This window comes from Manacus vitellinus, unplaced genomic scaffold (genome assembly GCF_001715985.3).
Source record: "Manacus vitellinus isolate BGI_N305 unplaced genomic scaffold, ASM171598v3 scaffold_4_pilon, whole genome shotgun sequence".
NCBI lineage: Eukaryota > Metazoa > Chordata > Aves > Passeriformes > Pipridae > Manacus > Manacus vitellinus.
Genome location: NW_021940604.1, coordinates 37,608,836 through 37,632,602, shown reverse-complemented (window position 1 = coordinate 37,632,602; position 23,767 = coordinate 37,608,836). Strand labels below are relative to the sequence as shown.

General features: G+C 37.2%; 1 protein-coding gene across 5 annotated transcripts; it reads right to left on the bottom strand.

Annotated features, from left to right (window-relative positions):
* Nucleotides 1–524: 524 nt before the first annotated feature.
* SLC17A5 (solute carrier family 17 member 5) lies at nt 525–23,767 on the bottom strand. Of its 5 annotated transcripts, XM_029962846.1 has the most exons (12): nt 23,625–23,767; nt 20,362–20,558; nt 18,729–18,962; nt 18,138–18,225; nt 15,301–15,387; nt 13,946–14,064; nt 12,912–13,070; nt 10,376–10,508; nt 9,080–9,143; nt 8,275–8,422; nt 3,507–3,597; nt 525–2,214 (listed from the first exon to the last, which is right to left on the bottom strand). In XM_029962846.1, the coding sequence occupies exons 1-11, from the start codon at nt 23,683–23,685 to the stop codon at nt 3,508–3,510; spliced, it is 1,380 nt and encodes a 459-aa protein (XP_029818706.1). In that variant the 5' UTR covers nt 23,686–23,767; the 3' UTR covers nt 525–2,214; nt 3,507. The 5 variants fall into 5 exon arrangements, with proteins under 5 accessions (XP_029818706.1, XP_017933822.2, XP_017933823.2 ...); XM_018078333.2 differs by lacking the exon at nt 9,080–9,143; XM_018078334.2 differs by lacking the exons at nt 9,080–9,143; nt 23,625–23,767 and adding an exon at nt 22,779–22,845.

Sequence of the window (23,767 nt, the reverse complement as noted above, 5' to 3'; positions counted from 1 at the left end):
TAAATCCAGTTCAGGCTCTTTTTATTGATACAGAGAATGCCTACATTCATTTCTATTGCTTCTACTCCTTTAAGTATCTTTTTTTAAAAAATTCTGGATATTCAACTGAGCTGTTTTCAATGAAAAAGACTAGAAACACAGGAAGCTGAAGTTTCCAGCTTCAGAACAGGTGAAATTGCAACCCTGTCCCTATGTTGTCCTGCTCATGAACCCTAGAAAAGCAAAGGCATAAATTAATTTAATCCATATAACTTTTTTTTTTTAACTTTTGTCTCCCTTCTTTTTAGCCCAAGCTACTGAAAGAGTAGAAAATTCTGTAAACATGAAGTGAAATTATCCCTTTTAATATAGTGTCAGGTGGAAGACAGTACTTACCTGTAAAGCTAGACAAAATACTTCTGAAGAAGGTAATTTTCCAGGAAAATATTAACCATTCCTTAATCCAGTCACTAACCTCGTTCAGCATACTTTCAAAATGGTGTTTCAACTTCAGGGAGATAGTAATTTTCAACAACAGATGCACATGTAAATATTCAATCCGTTTATTGTGGAAACACTGAAGACACAATATAGCTTTAACATATTCCCACTGAATAAGTACTAATTTAATCTGAACTCACAGTGTTTATTGTGGAACTGCTGCAGACACAAGAAGAGATTTAAACACAGTTTAAATCCACCATCAGAGAACATGACACTTCAAGGATGGCCAAAACAAAATGGCTCTTAAAGCTAAAAAGAAGAGGCAGATGCCATTTCCTAGAAATGAAGGACGGTAGGCTCCACTGGAGCAGCTTTAGTACTGGGCTTTTCTTTTGGATTGGTCGTAAATGAAAAACCCAGAACCCAGTGATGTTTCTTTTTTACCTAATTGCTCCAATCCAGGAATCTTTGGCACAGGAATTTTCCTTTGCTTTGTGGCTACAAGATTATTCAGCTGTTTGTTCTTAACAAGGCCACTGCTTTCATACACTTCATTTAATCCTACTGTGAGGCATTTAACTGTGTGTTGTGCAAAGAATGCTCTTGAGTGTCAAATTCTGTCTTGGTAGGAGACTAACAGCACCAGGTTATTGCACTAGTTCTGTTTTACTCTAGCTTTATCAGACTAACAAACAAGGCTTCTAAAGAAGAGAACTGATTTTCCTCATTATTTGCTGGCCTTATATTTCTTTTACACTGATGAGCTGACTAACATATCTACATGCAAGAGGAAAGAATTCCACTGCATCGATTTAAAGAGACAAAAAATGAATTGCAAACAAAGTTATTTTAAGGTAAACATGCCGATATTCTATTTCTAGTTCACTCTTGTACTAGATTTAAACCACACAGCTGGACTGCTACCTCTTTGCAGAGATGAATGAAAATAAGGCCTATTTAAAAAAAGCTGTGCTACAGAGGACACATAGCTTATTCTGTCAGTCCAAATGGTACATTTACTTCCTCACTGCTGTGTATTAGTTGTGAAGTTGTATTCATTAAACAGGGAATGTTTATATATTAAAAACTTGTGAGTAAAATAGAAGTAAATCCTGTGTACATTTCTTAGCCATCATCGAAACACTGACAAAATAAAAGCCTTAAAAAATATTGTAGAAAACTAGAGATCTTCTACACTTTTAAATAGCAAAAAACTATTAATCTCATAATGGAAATTGAAACACATTTTTTTGGTACAATTCTTTGCATGCCATTCCTCCTTACAGTGCTACATAATCATTTTACTTTTTCCTCTCATTTCAGTATCAATAAACATCTGCCTACACATTAATTCAGAAAATATTAATTAAAAACTAGAAAGTATTGGAGCCTAGCACACTGATTTAAAAAGTCTCTGTTCATATGTTTGATATCACGTCCCAGCAAAAAACTTTTATATTTAATCCAAGCAGTTTCTTGTTAGGAAATAGCACACACAGGATGTCAAATTATTTTCAATACAAAAGATGCACACATAAAATAGTGTAACTTAATAGCTCTGAAGACTCCTAGGCATCAGTAGGGAAGGCACTTTTCCGGTCACAGAATTTTAAGCACACTGGGATTCAGCACAGCTTTGGTATTTCAACGTCTTCAGTTTCTATGCAAGCGATATCCACTGACTGCCCAGTCCTGAACTTCTCCACTTGCAAATAATGCAAAGAAAATCGCTCCAAATAGATTAATAGAGGCAGCAATATAGAAAACCGTCTGCCATTCTCCCACAGTATTCTGTCAAATGGGGTAAGGAAAAAAAAGATGCAGTCAATTTGCAGCTCCACACTCAAGAAAAAGTAATTTCAAAATCGACGCTACATGTCTTGCCTATTTAAATGTAAATGCCATTCAGCATGATTTCATAGCAACATATAAGGATTATAAACATAATGGATGAAATTATCAATATAGTCAACTTCAGTTTAATAATATAGCTTACACAAATAGTCCTATCAGAATTGCATTACACTCTCTGGATCAGTTTATTATCTGAGATGCAGAACCACCAACGTGAACTCAGAATGTTACTGTATGGGGAAACACTACCTTGCTTTCAGGTCCTGTGATCCAAGAGCTGAAGTTCCCTGTGCTATCCAGTAAGCTATTCTTAATGACAACAATTCCAGAATCATAAGCTTTTTAGTCCAAACAAGGTAGCCACCTTAACTCAGATTTCAAGAGGAATCCTCTATGGTACTCTGTGGTACTTAAGAAAAGTTCCAGATGACTACTGTTACAAACCTGTAAATGATCCTACTACAAAAACAGAATACCAGAAGAGTGCATTAATATGGGGGGGGAAACTAAAACAAACAAAAATACCCCCAAACAACCCACTATTTAAGATGTCTGGAAGAACTAATTTTATTGGAATTATGTATTAATGAATATTTTTCGATTTTTTTTAGGAAATCCTTAAAATTATCTCCAACTCCAAAAATTCAACTCTATCAATAAACTTAGTCCTCCCATCTCCCTTTCTTAAAAAGATTTTAGAATAATCCATACAGTTCATTAAAAAATAGTAATCAAAAACTCCTCACTCCCTTTACACAAATCATTCTTTGACTAAACCATCTTGGAAGTCAAATCTAACACTAGAATCTAGTTTCTCACTTATCTGAAAAATGCTGACATTATAACTCAGCAACTCACGTGAGAACCTAATAAAAAAAAACAAGCATGAACTTGTCCTAGTTTGATAAAACAATGCCACAACTGTCTCATCTAGTTGGCATTTTATCAGAGCTCTACTGTGATCAAAACATATTAATTTTATTCATAGAGAATATAAAGGGTGAGTCATAAAATTTTAAAGTCCTACACAGGTCTTTGACTTTACCTATATTTTCCTGATCAGAATGAGAACAAAAAAGGCTAGGAATTAAGTAATTCACAGCAACAAAATAATACGACTTACATGTGTAACTCAGGTTTCATTTAATGACTGCAAATGTGAGAAGACAGACTTTCCATTCAATTGAGACAAAAATATAACAACTGAAAAAAATAGCAAACAGACTTACATTATGAGTGAGGTTTTTGGCAATAACTGGCCCCACCATTCCCGGGATAGTAGCAAAAGAATTTGTGATGCCAAGGAGAATTCCAGCATACCTGCAAGAGAAGTTGTTAGTGCTGCTTATTAACTTGTCCTGCTTATCAATCATGGAAATGATTTTGTCTAAGCTGATCACATAGGCCTTATCTTGATCACACATACAAATTAAAACAAATATTCCAGTGGGAGTTATTTGCTTTTATTCTAGTAATAACTCAGTGACATTTGGTACATACATTTTTAGGGACATGGTTTAGTGGTGGACTTGGCAGTGTTAGGTTAATGGTTGGGTTTGATGATCTTAAGGGTCCTTTTCTACCTAAATGATTCTATATGTCTCTATTTTCCAGAGGCTAGTTATGGAATTTAACTTAAATTGCTCATGGTTTTGCTCAAGATCCATAATCCAAACCCACATCCCCTTTGTTAAGTCACAACAAAACTGTCTGGAATGGAGCCACTGGAGCAGTTAGAGAAGACACATTGCATGCCTTGAAGTAGAAAGACAACAAGGAGTATGACAGAGTGCTGTTCGGCAACAATAAGAGTTGGTTCAGGTTTCATTGCTAAAAACTTGTGTGCCAAAAAGGCAATCAGTGTGGCTGGATATCTCCACTTACACTACAGTGTATACTCCAAAGACAGGAGTTCAGAGTGCTGTGGTAGTCCTTCCCTTCAGCTTTCTGTGGGTCAAGGCCAATGGGAAGTGGGTCCAACTAAACAAGTTCTGCTGGTTGCTGTTCCTGCAGCTCCATTCTGAGGCTTCCTGTTCCATGAACGTGCTGCTCTATCACACACAAATGTATGCCTATGCACCAGAGGCCATAAAAACTTGCTGGGAAAACCTGGTAACTTGCTTAATATCTGAGTCCCAGCACCTTATCTCTAAGCGATTAAAGATCTCCCTCACAGGCATGGTGCAATAACAAGAGTTTGAAACTGTACCACAAGTGCAGACTTGTGAGGGAGACCGAAAAGATTTAAAAGCCAGACATTCTACAGCAGAGTTTGACCTTCCAGCCACCAGAGCACAGACCCCTGTGGTTCAGATTGCCAAGGTGGATTTAGTGGCTGAAGAATCATAGAGGATACTAACAATTGCAATTCACCACAGGAGAAAGGAGTCATCTCCCGGTGATCCTCTTAGGCTGTTTAGCAGAGTAAATTATGTCCATTACCACCTTTAACGTAAGAGAAAAATAATTTCATCTCTAAAGAGAAATGTATTGTTTTGAAATTTTATTTACCAAAACAGGGGAATTCAACCATACATCATTGTTACAAAAGGCTGCAATGTGTATTCATTCCAATGATATTAGAGAAACATGTTTTTTTCCTCTGAAAAGGAATCAATTATCTAGTTTACTAGTTGATTTTTTGCTTGAAAGTCAATACTACATATTGGTTTAGAGCATGGCAATGTATTTTAGACTGAGATCCAATGCTTTAGTTAAAACCATCTTTATTTCTTATAAACGTAGCATGTAGTCTTCTTATCTTGGAATGTGTTTTAGAATTAATAGGCCTTTATGAAGCTGAATGTTCAAGTGTAACAGTTTCCCTTAGGAAAATAAGCACATGTAGCAAAACTCCTTTGAAAGCCTTTAAGTAGAACCAAATGTACTGTCTTCGACATGCTTAAGTACTACAATGCTGCTAACGCATACTTTCAAAACTAAACATAGTTAAGAGTTTCCCTGGTAGCCAAAGATCTTTGGCAACCAATTGTTGGCTAAATGCCTCTGTTTATGCCCAGTGTTTCTGACATAAGTTACATTCTTGATAATGCTTGCTGTTTGATGCAGATAATTGCAATGCCACTCCCTCAGCACAGTCGAGACTCCCATGTGAAAAGGGAAAAAGTAAAAAGTGACATGTCTGTAGAGCAAGACCAACAGTAAGCTGTTGGTCAGGTTCTAATGGCATAGTGGAATACCCAAATACAAATCAACTTGCAGAGCAGTCAAGTAGTAAAATCAAGAGTAAAAAAAACCAGACATACGTTTAGTGTGTAGCTGAGCCACATGAATATTACAGGAGCTCATGGTAACAGCAATACTAAAATTTGTAATAATGGAAAGGTACTGATGTAGACTTAAAGAGCTAAAATAGAATAGATTTTCCTCACAAGAACAATCGTGTCTCCCTCCTGTCCCCAACTCTCCCCCCAGTTCAATACACTGATAGCATAATAAATATATGTTAGAAATCAAGAACACATAGCAGATATTGTTTTTACTGGAGTGTCAGTATTTTCATTCACTTCTTTCCTGTGAATATAATAATGATTTCTTTGATATAATGCAAGTTTTAGTAGCAAAAAGAGACGCTTTGCTATTCTAGCCAGCATACTTTTAACCGATCAGAATGGACATTTATGTGCATATTGAGACTGCTTTGAATCACTTTGGGTTATTCTAATATCTTTCTAAAGATAAGAAAAACAAATTAAGAAAAATAAATATTGAGTTCCAAGTAAACTCTTAACAGAGTTTTCTTCACAATTTTATGCAAACTCCATTTTTAGCTTTCTACAATTATGTCAAGCATTTCCTTGAAATTGTGGATGTCTGCCTTGAACATTTCATCCAACAAAATTCAGACAGTTGCAAAAAGTTAAGTAAGGAGGGGAGGAGGAAACACAGCCTTCTTTTTCTTCTCATCTTAGATGTTTTTTTGCATTTCTGTATTTGAAGAAGTTTTTTTAATATGACCTTTGTTACAAGGACATGCTTTTTTCCTTCTCAGTCCCCATTTGGACAGATTTACCCTGAATTAAAACATGCATGTGCTGAACAGAAAATCACTGATTTCAATAAAACAGCACGCACCCAATAAAACAGCCATTAGAGAAAGTTTTCCCACATATGCAGCCGTTTGCCTCTAGAGGCAATGCCAGGCCAAAGTCCCTGAACTACCAGCAAGTAGTTTTGCACCCATAATCAATATGCTCCCTTCTGCCTATCTGAGAGGGAAGAAGACCCAGAAGAACTTGTTTAGTGTAAATGCAAAGGGAATAAAAGCAGGACTTTATCAAGGGCAGGAGGAACAGAGCAGGATGTGGTCAGTGGGATCAGCAGCAGTTCACACGGGGAACCTAACTATGCCTGCTGACATGCATTAGCATTGTGTAACCTCATTTTCTTCTTGTGTCTTTTTTCAACACGTAAAATACTCTGTATGCTGTCATGTACAAATTTACTCTTGAAACAAACACATTTGAAATGCAAAGTGAAGTATCTCAAATTAGAAAACATACACAACATCCTAGTTTGAGAAACCTCAGCCATCACCTGCATACAGAAGTTCCTCGTGTGTAGCCTCACAGAGGCACACACTACTGTTGCATGGTTTCCTTTTTCCTGTCACAGCTCTGTTGCGTTCTGTGCATAGGATAAATGTTAACTCACTTAACAAGCACCATTTAATATATTTTTTTGGAAATTAACTGTTGTGGTTCTGCAAAACTAAGCTTGAAATTTGAAAGTTGTCTAATGGCTCTGTAACACCCCAGATGCACTGCTTTAACTGCATCTTCTAAATTTGTAATTCTATGTGATTTAAAACAAAGTGCATCACAGAACCTATTCTTACTTTCAAATTTTATTCATAGTACCAGCTGTTTATAGCTGGCCACTGACACCTCCCCTCTTGCTTGCTACCTAATCTCACCTGTCAAGATTAATTGGGTTCCCACTATTTCACAGCCATTTGTTAAGTGAAAACTTGTCCATCATTGTGGACATGACCACCATCTTTTTGATTGCCAAAGCCTGGACACCACCTTCAATTAGGACCTGAGGTCTCCCTTATAAGTGGTCTGCATCTTCAGAGCTTTTTATAAGTAACATTTTTATAAAATGCTTTTTCTTTCTTCACTTACGCTTGAAGTCTCTTCATTTTGCACATTAACACAGAAACACAGTCTTCTTTGGACAGTAAGTCATTTGACCCTGTTCATATCTAAGTGCTACCACAAATAGATAAATGAAAGACAAAGCAAAATACTTGACTTTTGCCAGTGAAAAGAATGCTTATGTGCACTTTCAAAAGAATATACATGCATCCATAGTCTTTGGGAAACTGATGGATCTGTCAGATTCTGAATTTGTAACACAATGCAGATATTACAGCCCGAAGTCTTAACTTTCCATTCTTAAAAATTAGTCATTTCAGAGCAATTGCATGTACCTGATTTGTCACCTACTGACGACAGGTCACTTACTAATAACAAGATTTGATTCCAGTGTATAGAATGTTTTCCAAATGCAAATAATATACCTGTATCACAGTGCTTAAATATGGCAATGTTCATGCTAAAGATTGATAGTTCTGATGGAAAAGTTTAAAGGAACAAAACACTTAACTGTATTCTGCCGTTCAAAAAACACTGTGCATATTAAGATCATGAATCAAATAGGAAAAAAATCTAGCAAGTATAATTCCAGGAATTATATAATTTATTACTGCAGGATAAAAACTGGAATGATTCTAACTGTTGTTTATATTATATCCTCCGCCAAAGTTGCACTTTTTGCAAATACAGTGCTTAATACTGTAAACCCAAGTAACTGTCAGTGTTGACACTCCAGGTCTGTATAGCACATGGTCCATAGTTACATTTCCAAGGCACCCCAGCAATGCATTAAAAAAAAAAAAAAAAAAAAAAGAGAAAAAAAAGGGAGGGTCATAAATGTTTCACATGCACTACCAATAGCTTCAGCAATACTCACGAAGGTGCTATGTCCAGGTGGTTGATGCTGTAGCCAGATGTACAAAATCCTCCTAGTGTTGTCGATATCGTCACAAACGCAACAGCCAGTGCATAGTTGCAGCCTATGAATCCAGCTGCTACTAAAAACAACGCAGGTCCAATCATTCCTGTAAGACAGAAATCTTCCAATCAGTGGACTTTTACCACAACAGACACTGGAAGGCTCCAAACTGTGCATACATTTTCCATACAACTTCCACTGCCCCCTGGCGTACAGAACACGGCTCTGCACCGCACATGTTACAATGGGACAGCAAAGGATCATAAATGGTTTGGGTCGGAAGGAACCTTAAAGACCATCAAGTTCCAATCCCCCAGCCATGGGTAGGGACACCTTCCACTAGACCGGTTGCTCAAAGCCCCATCCAGCCTGGCCTTGAACACTTCCAGGATGGGGTAGCCACAACTTCTCTGGGCAACCTGTTTCAGTGCCTCATCATTCTCACAGTAAAGAATTTCTTCCTAATATCTAATCCAAATCTACTCTCTTTCAGTTTAAAGCCATTCTCCCTTGTCCTATCACTACATGTCCTTATAAAAAGGAAGAGCAGATGGGTTGCAAACCTACTGCTGTCTCAGGAAACAGCAGACAGATAAGAAAAATTCCACTCTAGCTGGAAAGAACAAACTTGAACTACATAAAAAAATTAACAAAAATCAACAGATACTGAAAATTACTTCACAAATTAGTTTTATTTATTGTTATAAATAAATTGAAGCTACACTGACACTGGTAGGTTAACAGTGCACAGTGAAGAAATTACCCGCATTTAACTCTCCAAGTTTCAGGAACAAACACTGACTTCTTCAGTTCATAATAAAGTTGAGCTGGAAGAGTTCATACAAATACACATATGTATGTATGCACATATTTCTCCTGCAGGCACATTCTATAATTAGCTTTATTTCATGTTTACAAAATCTGAACACCTGGTATATCTACGCCAGAGCCTTCTGCACAATGTAGAGACTCCAGGCTAGCTTGAGAGAACTACATTGGATACTGGAAATAGTTTCTCAGCCACCATGAGCTAACACATGTTGCTTTCTGTCTGCAGCAACTTTGGTACCCATTTCCCAGTACCAGAGCCCATTTACATGCCCCCATTGTGACCTCTGTAAACAGCTCCAAGTACATGCTTTTGTTGATGAAGACAACCTAAGTCCTGCTTTTCCTAACACAACAACATGTTTCCTCTTGAGTTATACATACATGGGTGTGAGGCCCTGTAGTAAACTGAATCAACCAAATGGTGTAGGCTTAAAACAAACAAATAAACAAAATGCCTGAGAGTTTACTATAAGAGCTGCTTTAAAGAAAGCAATTGAATCAGCTGAATTGAGAAGCAGCAAGGATGGCCATACATCAAACAGGCTGCAACCTGAGTGGATCCTGTGCCTAATCTCTCTTTTTTAAAAAAAATTTCTTTCTCCTGCCCTCTCTTTTATTCAGCAATCAACTTCTCTTTCCTAAATACAGCCATTTACCTGCGTTCATTAACCTTGCAGATCTGTTGGTGATTTCAGATCATTTCTCCTTCAAATTAGTCAAGACCATTTTGGATTCTATTTGGTCTTCTTACCCTGGTAGCAGATGTAAATTTTGCAAGTGTATTCCTATTCAGTTACTTCAGTCTCATATATACAAAACACTGAACAGCACAGAGTTGAGAATGGGCTCATGTAGAACAATATCCTGGGTTAGTCTGATAAACCTTATTTGATAACAAGGTTTGATTCTGTCAAGCAATTATCTCCCCTTTTATGGTGATTTTACCTCACCATTTATTTCATCAGTTTGCTTGTAGTAATGATGTATCTTGACCTAAACAAAGCTTTTGGCAATCTCTTATCGTTCTCTTATCCAAGAGACCTACATTTCATGGAAAAAGACAGGATTTGCTCTTGACACATTAATGTACAAATAAAGCTGCCTCTCTCAAGCCATGCACAATGCTGCCTCATCTCACAGCAGAATGTCAGACTACTCTCCCAAGCCCTGTATTTTCCCTAGATTGTTATTCTTATTATACGTTCCAAGTGATGACAGTTGCACCTACCTATTAGGGTAAAACATTTGCGAACACAAACAGTGGAGAAGTTCTGTTTTTCCCGTAAATAGTCAGCAATTTGCCCAGACAGAATTATACACAACCAGCAGCCAAAATAAGGTAGGGCAGACAAAAATCCATTCTGTTAAGGAGATTAAAAAAAGACTGTTTAAACACAGAAATGACAAATCAATATGCTGAAAAATCATTAACTGAGACTGAACCAGAGATGTCAAAACCACCCATCCACATAATTGTTGTTGGTATCACAGAAGAGAGAAATCTATGGAAACAAAAAGCAAAGCACATTAAAGTTACCAATGTTCGAACTCTCCATTGCATGATGTAATCCACAACTACCAATGCAGACAGACAAAAACCTCAAAGGTTTAAATCAGCAATAGGGTTCAGGAAAAAGAAAACTGCAACTGAAGGTATCCTGTGGACATTAACCTGATCATGAAAGTTTCCAGAAACACCAATATCAAGCGAGTTACTAAAGTAAGTGGAAGCTGGAAATATTATTCAGAATTTTGAAAACTTTACAGAATCTCTGGGTTTTGTACTACTATAAGTCTTCCACATTACATTATTCCATATCTATCTGCTGAAACATCTAATGCTGGCTGTAAGCAGAGACAAGATAGAGAACTGGCACTTTCAATAAGATCTAGGCTGGACATCCCATGACCCCAAAGCAGAGCTATTATTCATGACCTGACATTACTTACATTGAAGTCACCAGTTAATTCCCATTACTTTAAACAAGTACTGTTTAGAGACTTCTGCCTGATTCTGGATGTTTTTCTGATGAAGGGAAACAAAAGATACTACTAAGCTGCATATGCTTACAGCCTTTCCATACAATTACGGATAATTACTGACAACAGAGCTATAATTTGACCTAATCTGTGATTAAAAAGAACTATTTGAATAGAAATACTATAACCTTTGTACACTAGGATGAGATGTATATTTGTCAAAAAATGAAAGATCCCCTAGGAATTTTAATTTGAAATGAGACCAGAAACACATCCCCAGCTGAAGCCCACTTTATCAGCATTCACACATGCTGCCTGTTGGGTTTCAATGCTCAGCTTTCAAAAACAGTAAATAAAATTTTACAAAAGAGAAGATAATCTCAGAAATTAAAAAACTACTTTTTTGAAGCACTATTCAAAGACACAGCATTATTTTTAACCAATTCCTTTATTTTAGTAAGGAAACTGATGACCATAGAGTAGCAACTGTATAATATTTTAAACATATTTTCCATCTAAATGTGTGGCAAAAAAGTTAGTCCAAGTATGTTATGCGAGCTTTTTTTTTTTTAATGTTCACAACAGCCAGTACTCTAAATCACTCCTAAAAGAAGAAACATAACTCAGAGACATAGGAAACCACAGCAGAACCTGTTACCATTTAATGCAACTACATTTTACAAAACATATGTAACCGAGAGCTGTGGTAGCAAATGACTTTCACAGGTATTCCCTGAAGAGGCATAATAAGGAACGCAACCAGCAACTTCACTTTGTTTTTTCCAGCCATTTTTGCAGCTTTCCCTACTGCAACCTTTTTTTCTAATGCCAAGATTCCCCATCTTCTCCTCTCAAGATTGCTGGCACCACCTCTTTCTTGCATGGCATGCATTTTCTGTTTGCTCTAAACCAGTCTCACATGTTAAACCAGGAAAAGACTATGCGAAACTTCTTGAAATTTCTGAGCACCTTTTTACTTGAGCTATAGCAGTTTCTCCAGGTAAACATCACCCAAATTGTCCCATTAAAGACAGACCAGTACAGTCAAATAATTGCTATAAACAATAATGTTCTACCTCCCCCACCCCATAATTTTTCCCTGGTAAATAATTTTACTTTTAAAAATTTCCTTGAAAAGCACTATATCTAGACCTTAAGTTGTTTTGTTTTGTTGTTTTGTTTTGTCCTTTTTACCTCAGTAAGAAAAGACATTTTACCTCTGCTGCTCATTGAGGAAAGAAAGTGACAATTTGGAAAGTGATCCAAATCAGAATGAAGCTTCCCCTGTCCCTTTCTCTTCCCCCCCTATCCCCCCTTCTTAAACTACTTTCAAAAATGCCACTTGTCCAATGGTTTCCTTTGTTTGACTTTTCTTTTTTAACTGGAAATGTTTTCCTTTATGAGTGAGCAAAGGAGTACATAGTATTTCAGAGAAGGGTATAAAATCTGAAGCAATCACAGAAATCATGTTACAGGGAAAAATATTTTTACAGTTACTGTTTCAAAACAGAACAGTTAAAGACCTGTAACATGTGTCTTCAACCAGAAAAATTAGCTCAAAAGCTAGGACTAAGCTAAATGTCAAATAAGTCAAAAAAGTGGACATTATAAGGCAGGCAACATTTTTGATGTATCTGCTTAATTGTGTGGGGTTATAACTTCCCAGCTATACATTTACATTTCAAGATTCTTAAATGGGTTCCTCTATTCTAAACAGTAGGAAGATCTCTGCTGTTTAGTTTCTTTAATTCAGAAAAAAGTGATTATATTCATATTTATCTCACCTCCTGTGCATCAAATCGCAGGATCTCCTTCATGTATGTGGGCAAGAGTGTAAGAAGTGTATAGAAAGTCCAGTTATAAGAGAAGTGTGCCACAACAATAGCCCAGAGTGGAAGGGACTTCAGCATAGGTCTCCAGGGAACAGATTTCTGTGTAGAAAGCTAGCAAGCAAGAGACAAAGAGAAGAGAAAAAGCAATCATGACACTGATATGAACATTTACTAAATACAGTGTTTTGATGCTACCCGAATCTATGCTGATAATCCATTCTGAGAGGCACAAAATGAGTCTCAGTTGATCCAAGTTATTAGCAATGAATTAATTACTGTGTTCAGTTCACAGTGAAGGTATACTAATGTGTGCTACTGCTCTGATATTTACTACTGCAAAGTAAACCAATTACTATTACATTTCATAATCAGAATTTCTAGAAGTACACCTTCCCCTGTTGAAATTTGATGCCTGCTGCTTTGACTGTAAATCATTAAATATTTAGTCACCCCTCAGGTGTTTACTTAGCTGAATCTTTCTTACTCAATCCTAAATATTAATTTTGATCTCTCAGCCAGCTTCACTGTCTGTAAATATATGTCCCCAGTCAAAGGAATAAACTCTTATGTACACTTTAGGAACTGGCTCATTAGCATTTTTTCTGCAAACAGTAATTTCTTTCTTACTTGAGATGACACATTTAAAAAAAAAGTTGCAAAATATTGTATTGCAAATGTTAAAGGCATCATACAGGTTTGGATGTAGTATGAAGTGATAGATCTGAGCTTTTTTTAAATAAAAAGCTTTTTAAATAAAGCACCACAACAATGTCTGTAACACAAGACATTATTGCAAATGCTTTGTTTGATTATTGATTGTTTCTCAGTTATACAATTGTGCTGGTTTTTTTATATTTTCTGTTTGAAAAATTCTGCTTCCATCTCAGGTTAAGAATGTTATTCTAAACATAAACAGAGCATGATGCTAATGACAATATTTGTGGTTTATGTTCTGACTTAAGTAAGTCTATACTGAAATGCTGTACCTGATCTTTTAGAGAAGACAGTATATATTCTCTTTCAGCATGCGAAATGCTCCTGTGAGTTTCTGGTGTATCACTAACCAAACACATCCAGAAGAACCACCATAATACTCCAAGGGCACCTATTGTTGGGAAAAGATGGGTGAAGAGATAGAAATAAAAAAAATAAGCAATTAGAACGAAAGAATGGATATCACCGACTCTCAAGATGATTTAGTCAGTGTTTTCTCAATACTCCAATATAATTTTAATGAATATTATTTTTGTATCTACCTAGAAACACTAGTTCCCCAAAGTGGCTTAACAATCCACATGTAGAGATAATATACAATGAAAATGACTAAGCAGAATTTTTTCTTCTGGTTTTTTTTTCTTTTTTCCCCCCCTACTTGAAGTGCTTCATACAGCAAGAAAGTTGCATACACATACATAATTGCATTTTTATCAGTCACATGGAACACAAAGGATATGGCTCACCCAAAGGAAATAAAAATTCATATACTTTGAGCACATACACAGAATACCACTACATACAGTTTAACTGATGTACCAATCATCCTTTTCTTCCTTAAGCCAACCCCAGAATTGTCATTTAAAAAAGATAACTTTTCAATAGTCAGTCCAAATTAACTGCATTTTTCTGTAACTGTAACATTTTAACTTATTTAATTTTGTTCAATTTTTTGATTTGAATAGTTTTAATTTATAAAAAATTTGAGGTGGTTTTGTTGAGGAAAGTGTACCCCTTGTCTTTTATTCCAATTCTTCCTTTCCCATGCAGAATACGAAATGGCTCAGACATATAAATAGACTTGTAAAAAGCATCAGTTCATTCTATAACATGCTGTTAAAAACTATTTTCTGTTTGAGCTTCTCGTAGAACATGAGTCACAGCAAACATGCTATGCCTTGCATTTTGGGCATTCCTTCAGGGTTCCTGTGACAGCTCGAGAGAGATTTTCCCCAGTTTCCATTTTAAGTAGCAGTAGCTTTTCACACGTTCTTTCATTCAGAGAAGTTTATTCCTGGGATTAAAGCTATTAATTCAATTTCACACTTCAGATAAGAAATTTGAGCCTGTTGTTTCCAAGGGATGGGAGAGTTAAGAGCATTTGACTTGTACCAACTTTTGTTGGTACAATAGACAGCTTTGCTCATTGGAACCAAGGCTTATATAGCCACTTACTGGAATCTACTTAGCTTTAAATATCTCTAATTGCCCAGAGGGAATAAAATAGCAACCCAACATGCTAAATAAGCTTCTAAAACTTAAAATAAGTTTAACAATATACAATGCTTTTCAAAAAGAATATGCATTGTATATTTGATAATTAAGAAAAATCAAAACACAAACTCACCAAATATGTAGAACACATAAACCCAGTTCATATAATAGCAAATTAAACCAGATAGTGGCAGAGAGACAACAGTTCCCAGCTGTGCACCTACCAGAAGAAAGCAAAACAAAGTGGAAAATAGTTAGATCCCCTATGGGCCCCTTAAGTATAAGTGGCACTTTATAAGTATTTTATTTCTCTGTAATAAATCATGCATAAAGATTTGTCACTACCACTAGAGGGTTACACTTTGATTTAAAGAAACATAGGCACAATAAGCTGCTTTGGCAGCTCCAAGCAAACTAGAGCCACAAAGCCCTAAGCAGCCAAAATTAGAGGGAAAGAGCAATAATAGATAAGCATTCTTGGTACACTTGTCTCCAATAAAGTGATGGCTTTAATACATCCAAACCAATGCAAATTAGTCAACTGGTATTGCTGCTAAACAAGAGAGAGATGATCACAGAATAATTAAGAACTTGAGGGTATAATATTTTGACTTAATATAATCAATTTACATTTCTTGTATCTCCTACTAGCTCCACAAAAAACAGGAATGCTAGAAACAAGAGCCAGAAGGCATCCATATATAACCAGCAGGTTCAAATTCCATGATCCCTAAATCCACAGGGTGTAAGATCAGGAAAGGAAGAAGGGAAAGAGGAACAGATTACAGTTCAGAAACAAGCCAAAAGCCAGAAAGAGGTATTCCTGTGCTTATAATGCAAAATACATTTTGCAAAGGATGGTAGGTGTTTCCCTCTCCCAAATCTAAACCAGAAATCCAACTCATATTATTTACATATTATTATTATCATATTATTATTATCATATTATTTAGATGCTCTACTAGTGACAAACAGTAGATCTTGTCTCTTAATGTTAGTTGTATAATCAATTCTCCAAACCTAATCTCAAATCAGAAAACATTAGATTATTTCTATAGCCTGGCTACCTAGATTCTATCTTCATGGAAACAGTAATTTTTATTTGAGGCAGAAAGTTTCAACCACAAACAACAAAATCACATACATCATTCAAAATATAAATCAAAATAACTACACATAACCTCAACCATGTTTTCTCAGAATATCAACATGATCATGATTAAATTAACCACAGACCACGTGACTGCCAACAGGGCAGAAAGAAAACAGTCTGTCAAGTTTACACAAGATGCCTTATCCACCCATGTCTGCTAACAGTTGGCTGTTCAGGGCCACAGACTCTTCTCACTAGGACATTAGCATATAGCTTCACAAAATACAAAAGGACAGTTTAAAAACTCCCAACTGCTAAATGTGATAGAAGTCAATCCCAACTCTGTGCCCTCTGCTTAACTTGTGTGCTGGATCTCACTTCTTTTGAAGCAGATTTAATAAAGTACTAAGGCAGAAAACAGATACAGAAATTAAAAAAAAAAAAGAGAGGAAATAAAAGTTTTCTGCTGCATTGGGGGGTGTGTGTTAAAGTATCTCGTTGAAGGGTCTCATGAGTGCCTGAAATAGCAAAAAGGAAGGAACTAGACCCTTGGCTAGGAGGGAAGTGAGGAAATGTGAGGAAGAAAAGATTAAGGCTTCATTCCTCTTGTCACAAGTGAGTCACTAGACTGGCTTAGCTGCTTAAAAAACTGTAGCTGAAATTTACATGGTATAGCCCTGTCTTCTTGATGAACCCCGAGGCTGAAAAGCTGTAACAAGTAATACTAACAAGAGTGAGCAAAGCAAACCATTACTTCATTAACTGAATGCAAAATTTGTCATCTGCAAAGAAATAATATCACTTTTGACTAGCACATTAAAAAACCTATGTGTTTCACCTGCTCCACAAATACAGCATTGAGCAATGTGACTGACCACTAAGTCCCTAAAATGCAAAAATGCTCAGTGGAGATGGGCAAGAGCAATGTGACCATTAAGCTTGGGGAATAGCACAGGGTGTGACCAACCATACCTCTCTTGCAAAGAGGCTGATTTTATCTCAACATAAAGGGCACCAGAGTGTGGCCTTTGTTTTAGATAAGCAGCTATGTCAGTTGAGTGGATCTGATGGGATAAATGAGTCACATCTCATTCCTTAAAAGTGTGACTGTCTCCCTGAGCTAGCCAGACCAACATGAGGGAAATTAATATGTGGGTCAGCCCAACACAAACTATAAAAGCTAAACAACTAAGAAAAGCATTTCTGAGAGAAAATAGACTCGAAAGCTGCCTTCAACTCAAACAAATATTGCAATTGATATATTTTGCTAAGTGTTAACTTACATTTGTACTGTACTTTCACTATATTCTGTATCACTCTGCTAAATCAAAAATCCTGTATAACATCAAATATCTTCAAACAAGTAAATTTGAAATCAAACATTACATCTTCCAGGCATAGAATATCTAAGAGAATCTGGTCTGGGAGTATTGGACTTTAACAAGGAGCTCTTCCAGCAATACCTAGGACCTTTTCTTCCCTATATTCCTCCAAAAACACTTAAAAAAAAAAATCCAAAAAACAACCAACCAAACACCTCTATCGTGTGACTGGCCCTTCTTTTTTGTTCCTAATATTAAATCTCTTTTCTTTACAGTATCTTCTATTAATCAGCTTCCCAGTAACTCTTTGCATCACTTTAAACCAAAGTTAGGCTGAAGTTTATATTTAGTTGCAGATCAGTACCTTTTCTCAGAGTTGTAAAAGCCATGAGTAAATGAAGATAACCAAAGCAAAGCAAGACTTAATTTAACATTATGCTTTCTGGATTAAATGCTGATTAAAATTTACACTATAAATCCCTTTGATTTAAGTCAATCCTCCCCCTTACTGCAATAAAAACGTATAATCCCATTATCAGCGTGGGAATTTCTCACCTGCATATGAAATACTAAGGAGCTTGCTGCGTTCCAGTGGAGGAGCCCAAGAAGACCACATTGAATGCATAGCTGGGAAGGTAACACCCTAGAAAACATTTCAGTCTGTTGAAATGCAAGGACTTTAGAACTCCCTTCAACTCTACATGGTTCAAAGCTTATTTCATTAAAAAGCAGCAATACAATCTATTAAGTTTGATGTTTATTAAGAAACTACTTATAAAAAGTGCGCAAGGCATGAAAGTAAGAAGATAGAATTAATTTCTCCTGGTTTTGATTCCGTATATAATGGAAAAGCATCAACAATACAAACAATAATGTTGTGAGGTCCTGGTTTCAGGAAAATGGGAAGGGATAACTCTAGTTTTGACCCAAGTGTCCTTACAGACAAAACTTTTTCTTATTTGAAAAGCTTAGGCTAAAATATAGTGCAAATTTTTTAATTATTCAAAAAACCCCAAAACTAAGCCACTCAAAATTAAACAATCCATATACTACTTCATCATACCAACACCCACAGGGTCTAGTCACTAAAAGTCATTAATAAATTATTCAGACACATTTTCAAGTTACACAGAGAAAAAGTATTACCTCTCCCAGTCCTTCCAAGGCTCTGACAGCTATGAGGTAGCCAACTCCCAAGTTTGCAGCTAAGGGAGTAAGCAAGGTGAATATAGAGGTACCAAAGATGCCAAACCCCAGCAAAAGCTTCCCTCCAATTCTGCTTGCAAGATATCCTCCTGGAATCTGAGTAATGATATAACCATAGAAAAAAGAACCAAGGATCCATCCCTGAGTATCAGCATCCCAAGAATACTTTTCCCCCTACAAAGAGACAAAAACCAACAAAATGCAGTAAGTTCAAAATAGCAGTTTTTCTGACCATATTTTATATAACATTGATCCATCATTTAGTCCTTTATAACTGAGTTTCAAATTTTTTGTGGCCTATTCCCAGGGGTCTCCTTCCTCTACACACATATATACTGCAATCAAAGTCATGTTAAAAGCTAATTCAGGTAGTTTACAGTCTGTACATACATATCTAGACCAAGCATGAGAATCATCACAACATGAAATGTAATTTCTGAGTTCTAAGCAGCTTGGGATAGGTGACAGGTACAGACTACGCAGTCTGCCCGAATGCAAGTCCCACTTCTGTATCGCAGTGGGGACATTCTGTCACGATCTAGAAAATGGCTTTACCCACAGAAAATTTATGGACAGAAAGAACAAACAAGGAGATGAAGGTGCTTAAATTTAATATAAAAAAAGAGAGCAGTCAAGGACAGGATTCACAAGGATAGGTGGAATAATAAGTTAAGCACAACAGAGGGAAGATGAGTTTAGCAGACAAAGTAATAAAAATGAAGAGAATCAAAACAAGGAGTCAGCAGCTATAAAGGAAGTCAGCAAGAAGATATGGACTGCTGCCCAGTAAAGTGATTCTGAAGTTTGGGATCACTTCCAAAAGAAAAAATTTTAAGCATCTAAATGAGCAGCATAGATTTCACAGAGGCAATGAGACAGAATCTTCCCAAAAAGTTCACTGTTATAATTTTTGATAAATAATAAATGACCTCTAAACAAGCAAAAAAATGAAAGTAGGAAGATAGTAAGAGTGCCCAGTAATAACTTCAGCTATGAGATCTCTACAAGCCCAAATTCACAAAGTTGAGGGTTTTTTTAAAAGCTTTTTTTTATATCCAACAATTTAGTTAAGAAATGTGATTTTAAGAATTACTGGAAGGAAAGTCAGAGATAAATGACATAAAGACAAAAAACACAATCTGGGAAAGAGATCAAAGAAGTGAAACAAAAAATATTACATGTTAATTTGTAATGAAATTTCATGCCATTATGACTGTATGAAGAACAGGCAAATGTGGACATTGATATGAGCTCTGATGCAGATATAACAGTAACAGTTGATCACTGGCATATAAAACAGTGAGTCACAACAGATCTACAGGGACAGATTAGCCAATTTTTAAGGAATAGTACAGGAAGGAGGTACATAAAAAAACTGACCCTGAGCACTCCTAAATTAGTTAGTCATTTAAAGATAGTATTTTCATAATAGCTTTAAAAGAACCACTGGAAAGGCCATCCAGTAAAAAGTAGCCTGTTCTCTTGCCACCTAAGTATGATTCTATCTATCACAGACTTCCACCAAAACCACTTTTACAAGCTGCATTAGAGGACAGTATGTTTGAGACCTCACCGTTGTGTTGCGAGGAACATTTATGGTGGAAGAATGCTCTGGACACACATTGGAAGTCGCATTCTTTGCTAAGCTTGTGTTAGGTTCTACCATATCCACCAGAGCAACGCTTAGATTCACACGTAATGCATACAGGAGGAAGAACCCAAAACAGGCCAGGAGTGCTAGGTTGTAGCGAGCTGAGCAGCATGCAGGGACTGAAACGAGAGCAAATAAAGAATGTTTGTTTTAACAGAACCTAACAAAATAAGAACAAAAGAACAACTGATAAGCAGTTTTTACTAACAGTCTTGGAAAAAACAGAGAAAGGAGACAAGCTAATTTTTCTTAAGGGGTTTATTCAATAGGGGAAGTGGTTGAGTGTGGTTGGGAAAAAAATTTTAAAAAGTCCACTTTTGGACTGATGTGTAAAACAAATGTAATCTTGGTTTAGACAACTGGCAGTTACCCACACAAAAGCACGGGCTGCAGTGAAAGTCTACTGTGTGGTCTGTGGAAATGGATTTTGAAACACAGTTTCAAACATCCTCTCCAAAATACTGTAATACTTATTCAAAGTAGAACTTCACACTTAAAAAAAGCCCCAACCCAAATTAGTGGGAAGCCTGTCATACGCACAGAATGTCTCAAGAAAACAGATACTCTTAAAGTAGTCGTAAAGAACAGTCATTGTGATTCCAGGCTGTTTTCTAGGACAAGTCTTCCTTCTATAAGTTTGCTTATGAGGGAATATGCATTTGCTGACAGTTCCAAACAGACCAAACTACCAGAAAGGGGAATGGCAAATACTGCGGTAGCACTGTGAAACAGAACAGTTTCTCAGTTGTCCCTCTTGGCAGTCACCAAACAACGACAAAGGAAAATGAGTCTTAAGATTCAGCATAAAATGTGTGTTGTGACATTAAGTCGACTCCGCCAGCTATTTAAACACAGATATCAGACTTTGCACTGTAACACAGTTATTGATTTCCTTGTACAGTAGTACACAGCACCATTTGGCAAAGATCATAGTTGAGCTATAACAGTTTAGAGCTCTGCAGTTACTCTTTATGAACTGGGAATGCCTCAAACCTACTGAGTAGAAATGGCAAACTGTTGAGAAGCTACTTGAAGAACCTACCGGATTTACAAATAGTTAGGGGTTGAGTTTCCCCTCTTGTGAGGAAACTACGGTGCTAGACATCTGAAGCTCCAGGAAGGCTGGGGATCAGCACCTACAGATATTACATCAGTCTACAGTGATCTCATCTTCCTCTGACTATTCAGAATTCAAATGATGAATAGAACAAGTACATCTATGAACAACAGGACTGACTGGAGCTTCATCTGATACCACAGCATGTCACTTGACTGGATTCTCTAATCCACAGGAAGAAACAAAGAGCATGCCATGTGGTCAAGTTAATGTGATACTTTTCCCTTCCCAGTAACTTCCCTGAAAGAAGGAATGAGGCCATGCAATTTTATTTTTCAGTGGGGACACCAACAGAGCCTTTCTGCAAGACTGTTATTCATGAAATTAGTAGAACTTTCCCATTTTTGAAGTCTCTAACCCTGATGAACTCTATGTGAAGTTCATTATGGCTACACAAGTTGTTAAAATGACACAGGGATGTTGTATTTCTATGTTCATTTAGTAAATGAGTAATAAACAAGGCTATTGTATAAATATGCAAAACCCCTTCCAGACTTGCAGTATTGCAATCTTGCCTAGCAGCATTTGAAAAAGGCACACGGATTTTTAAATAAGAAGGAGAGCAGCCAAGATTTGATTGCTTACTTTAAAAACAATAGGCACCAAGAACAGGAAGTGCTTACTGCACAAAAACTAGTCAAGCAGCTTTGTTGTCCTTTATTGCTGTTTAAAAAGCAATTTGCCTTAAGTAGAAAATGTAATTTATAATAATAAATATGAATACAGGTAAAGCTATTTAATCATTCCACTTCTTGTACTTGCTGGGGTTAGACAATAATAACAGAAGGCTGAATAACACAGTGATGATGCAAACCATCCTTGGAAATGCAGATTAACTGGAAAATCCATTACTCTTCCTCTGTAAGATTCTCACTGGATTGTCTGGACAGTAAGCTCCACAAAACAGGTGTGTAAGAACTTAAGGTCAGTAATGTCAGATTTTTTTTTTCAACTGTAAATAGTTTATTATAAAAACCTAACAAACATGTTGATATGAAAGCCTGAAACAAACAGCTACTAAATTACTGCTTCCCTGTCATTCCACTAAGCGCATTTGCAATACCTGAGAATATTAGATCAGGTTAATAGAACAAAAGATTCAAGAAGATTCCAGATATATTTCAGTCACTCACCTCTTCAGGAGATTGGTACAATCAAAGAGACATAGACATGCAACTCCCCTAAAGTTTAAAGCAGGTAACCATCACGTTCAAGGTCTTACCTTGACTAGCAGTCTTTGGTCCTACGTCAATAGTTAATTCTGACTTCAGGGGCATGCTTTAAAGTACTGTAGCTACAATGTAGCTATAACTGAACAAGATTCTTAAATTGCAGTTAAAAAGTAGGTCTGTGCTGCAACTTGCACAGCAGTTAAAGGAAGTTACTGGTCTGCTGTATTTTTCCTTGTGGGTGAGGTGAACCACCTCCAACCGGAGCCTGATGCATTGTGCAAACTTAGGAACATATTGCTTTAGTAAGACTTGAACTCAAATTTCTCTACTTCTGTCATTTTGTTAGCGGCTTCCCTTGATGCAGTCATACATTTGCTTAAGTAGATTAGAGCATCTTTGCACGGCATACTGAAGAAGCTAAAAATCTTTTTACCATTTATACATTGCGGGAAACAAACCAGCACAGACAACCACTAAACACGCAAGTTCTGTTGTCAAGCCCTGATCCCATAAAGAGCCTTCTCTCCTACAACTACATCCGTGCCTCCTTCCACCTTCCTTCTTCTCCATGGTTTCATAACAAGCAATTCATCTTACTCAAAACCTGCCTTAAAATGAAATTCTGCCACGACCTCGCAGTCTTTAACAGTCAGACGGGCATTTGGGCTGGAATTTCCCGCTTGTCTTCACTGCAAAGACACCAACCCGAAGGCAGGTGTGTGCGACAGCACTGCCTCTCCCCAGCCACCGACAGAGCGGCGACCGCTCTCAGGACGCGGGGTCGCGTCTGACCCGACGCCCCCGGGCCCGACCCCCGGGCCCACGGCGGCGCTCTCGGCCCGCGGCTCCATGGCAACGGGACGCTCTCACACAAGGGCAGCTGCCACTCCTCTCACCCGTGCCGGGCTGGGACTCCTTCAGCAGCGGGGTGCGGTCCTCTCCCTCCTCGGGCTCCATCTCGCTGCTGCTACTCGGACCGCGCAGCGCGCCCAGGGCCAGGGCGCCCGGCGCCACCGCTGCTGCCGCGGCAGCCCGGCCC

Coding starts and splice junctions, on each gene's coding strand:
- SLC17A5 (XM_018078333.2), bottom strand. CDS start 23,685: ATGGAGCCCGAGGAGGGAGAGGACCGCACCCCGCTGCTGAAGGAGTCC. Junction 14,065..15,300: donor TTATGTGTTCTACATATTTG/GTGAGTTTGTGT, acceptor TCCCAACAATAG/GTGCCCTTGGAGTATTATGG. Junction 2,215..3,506: donor CCAAAAACCTCACTCATAAT/GTAAGTCTGTTT, acceptor CCCATTTGACAG/AATACTGTGGGAGAATGGCA.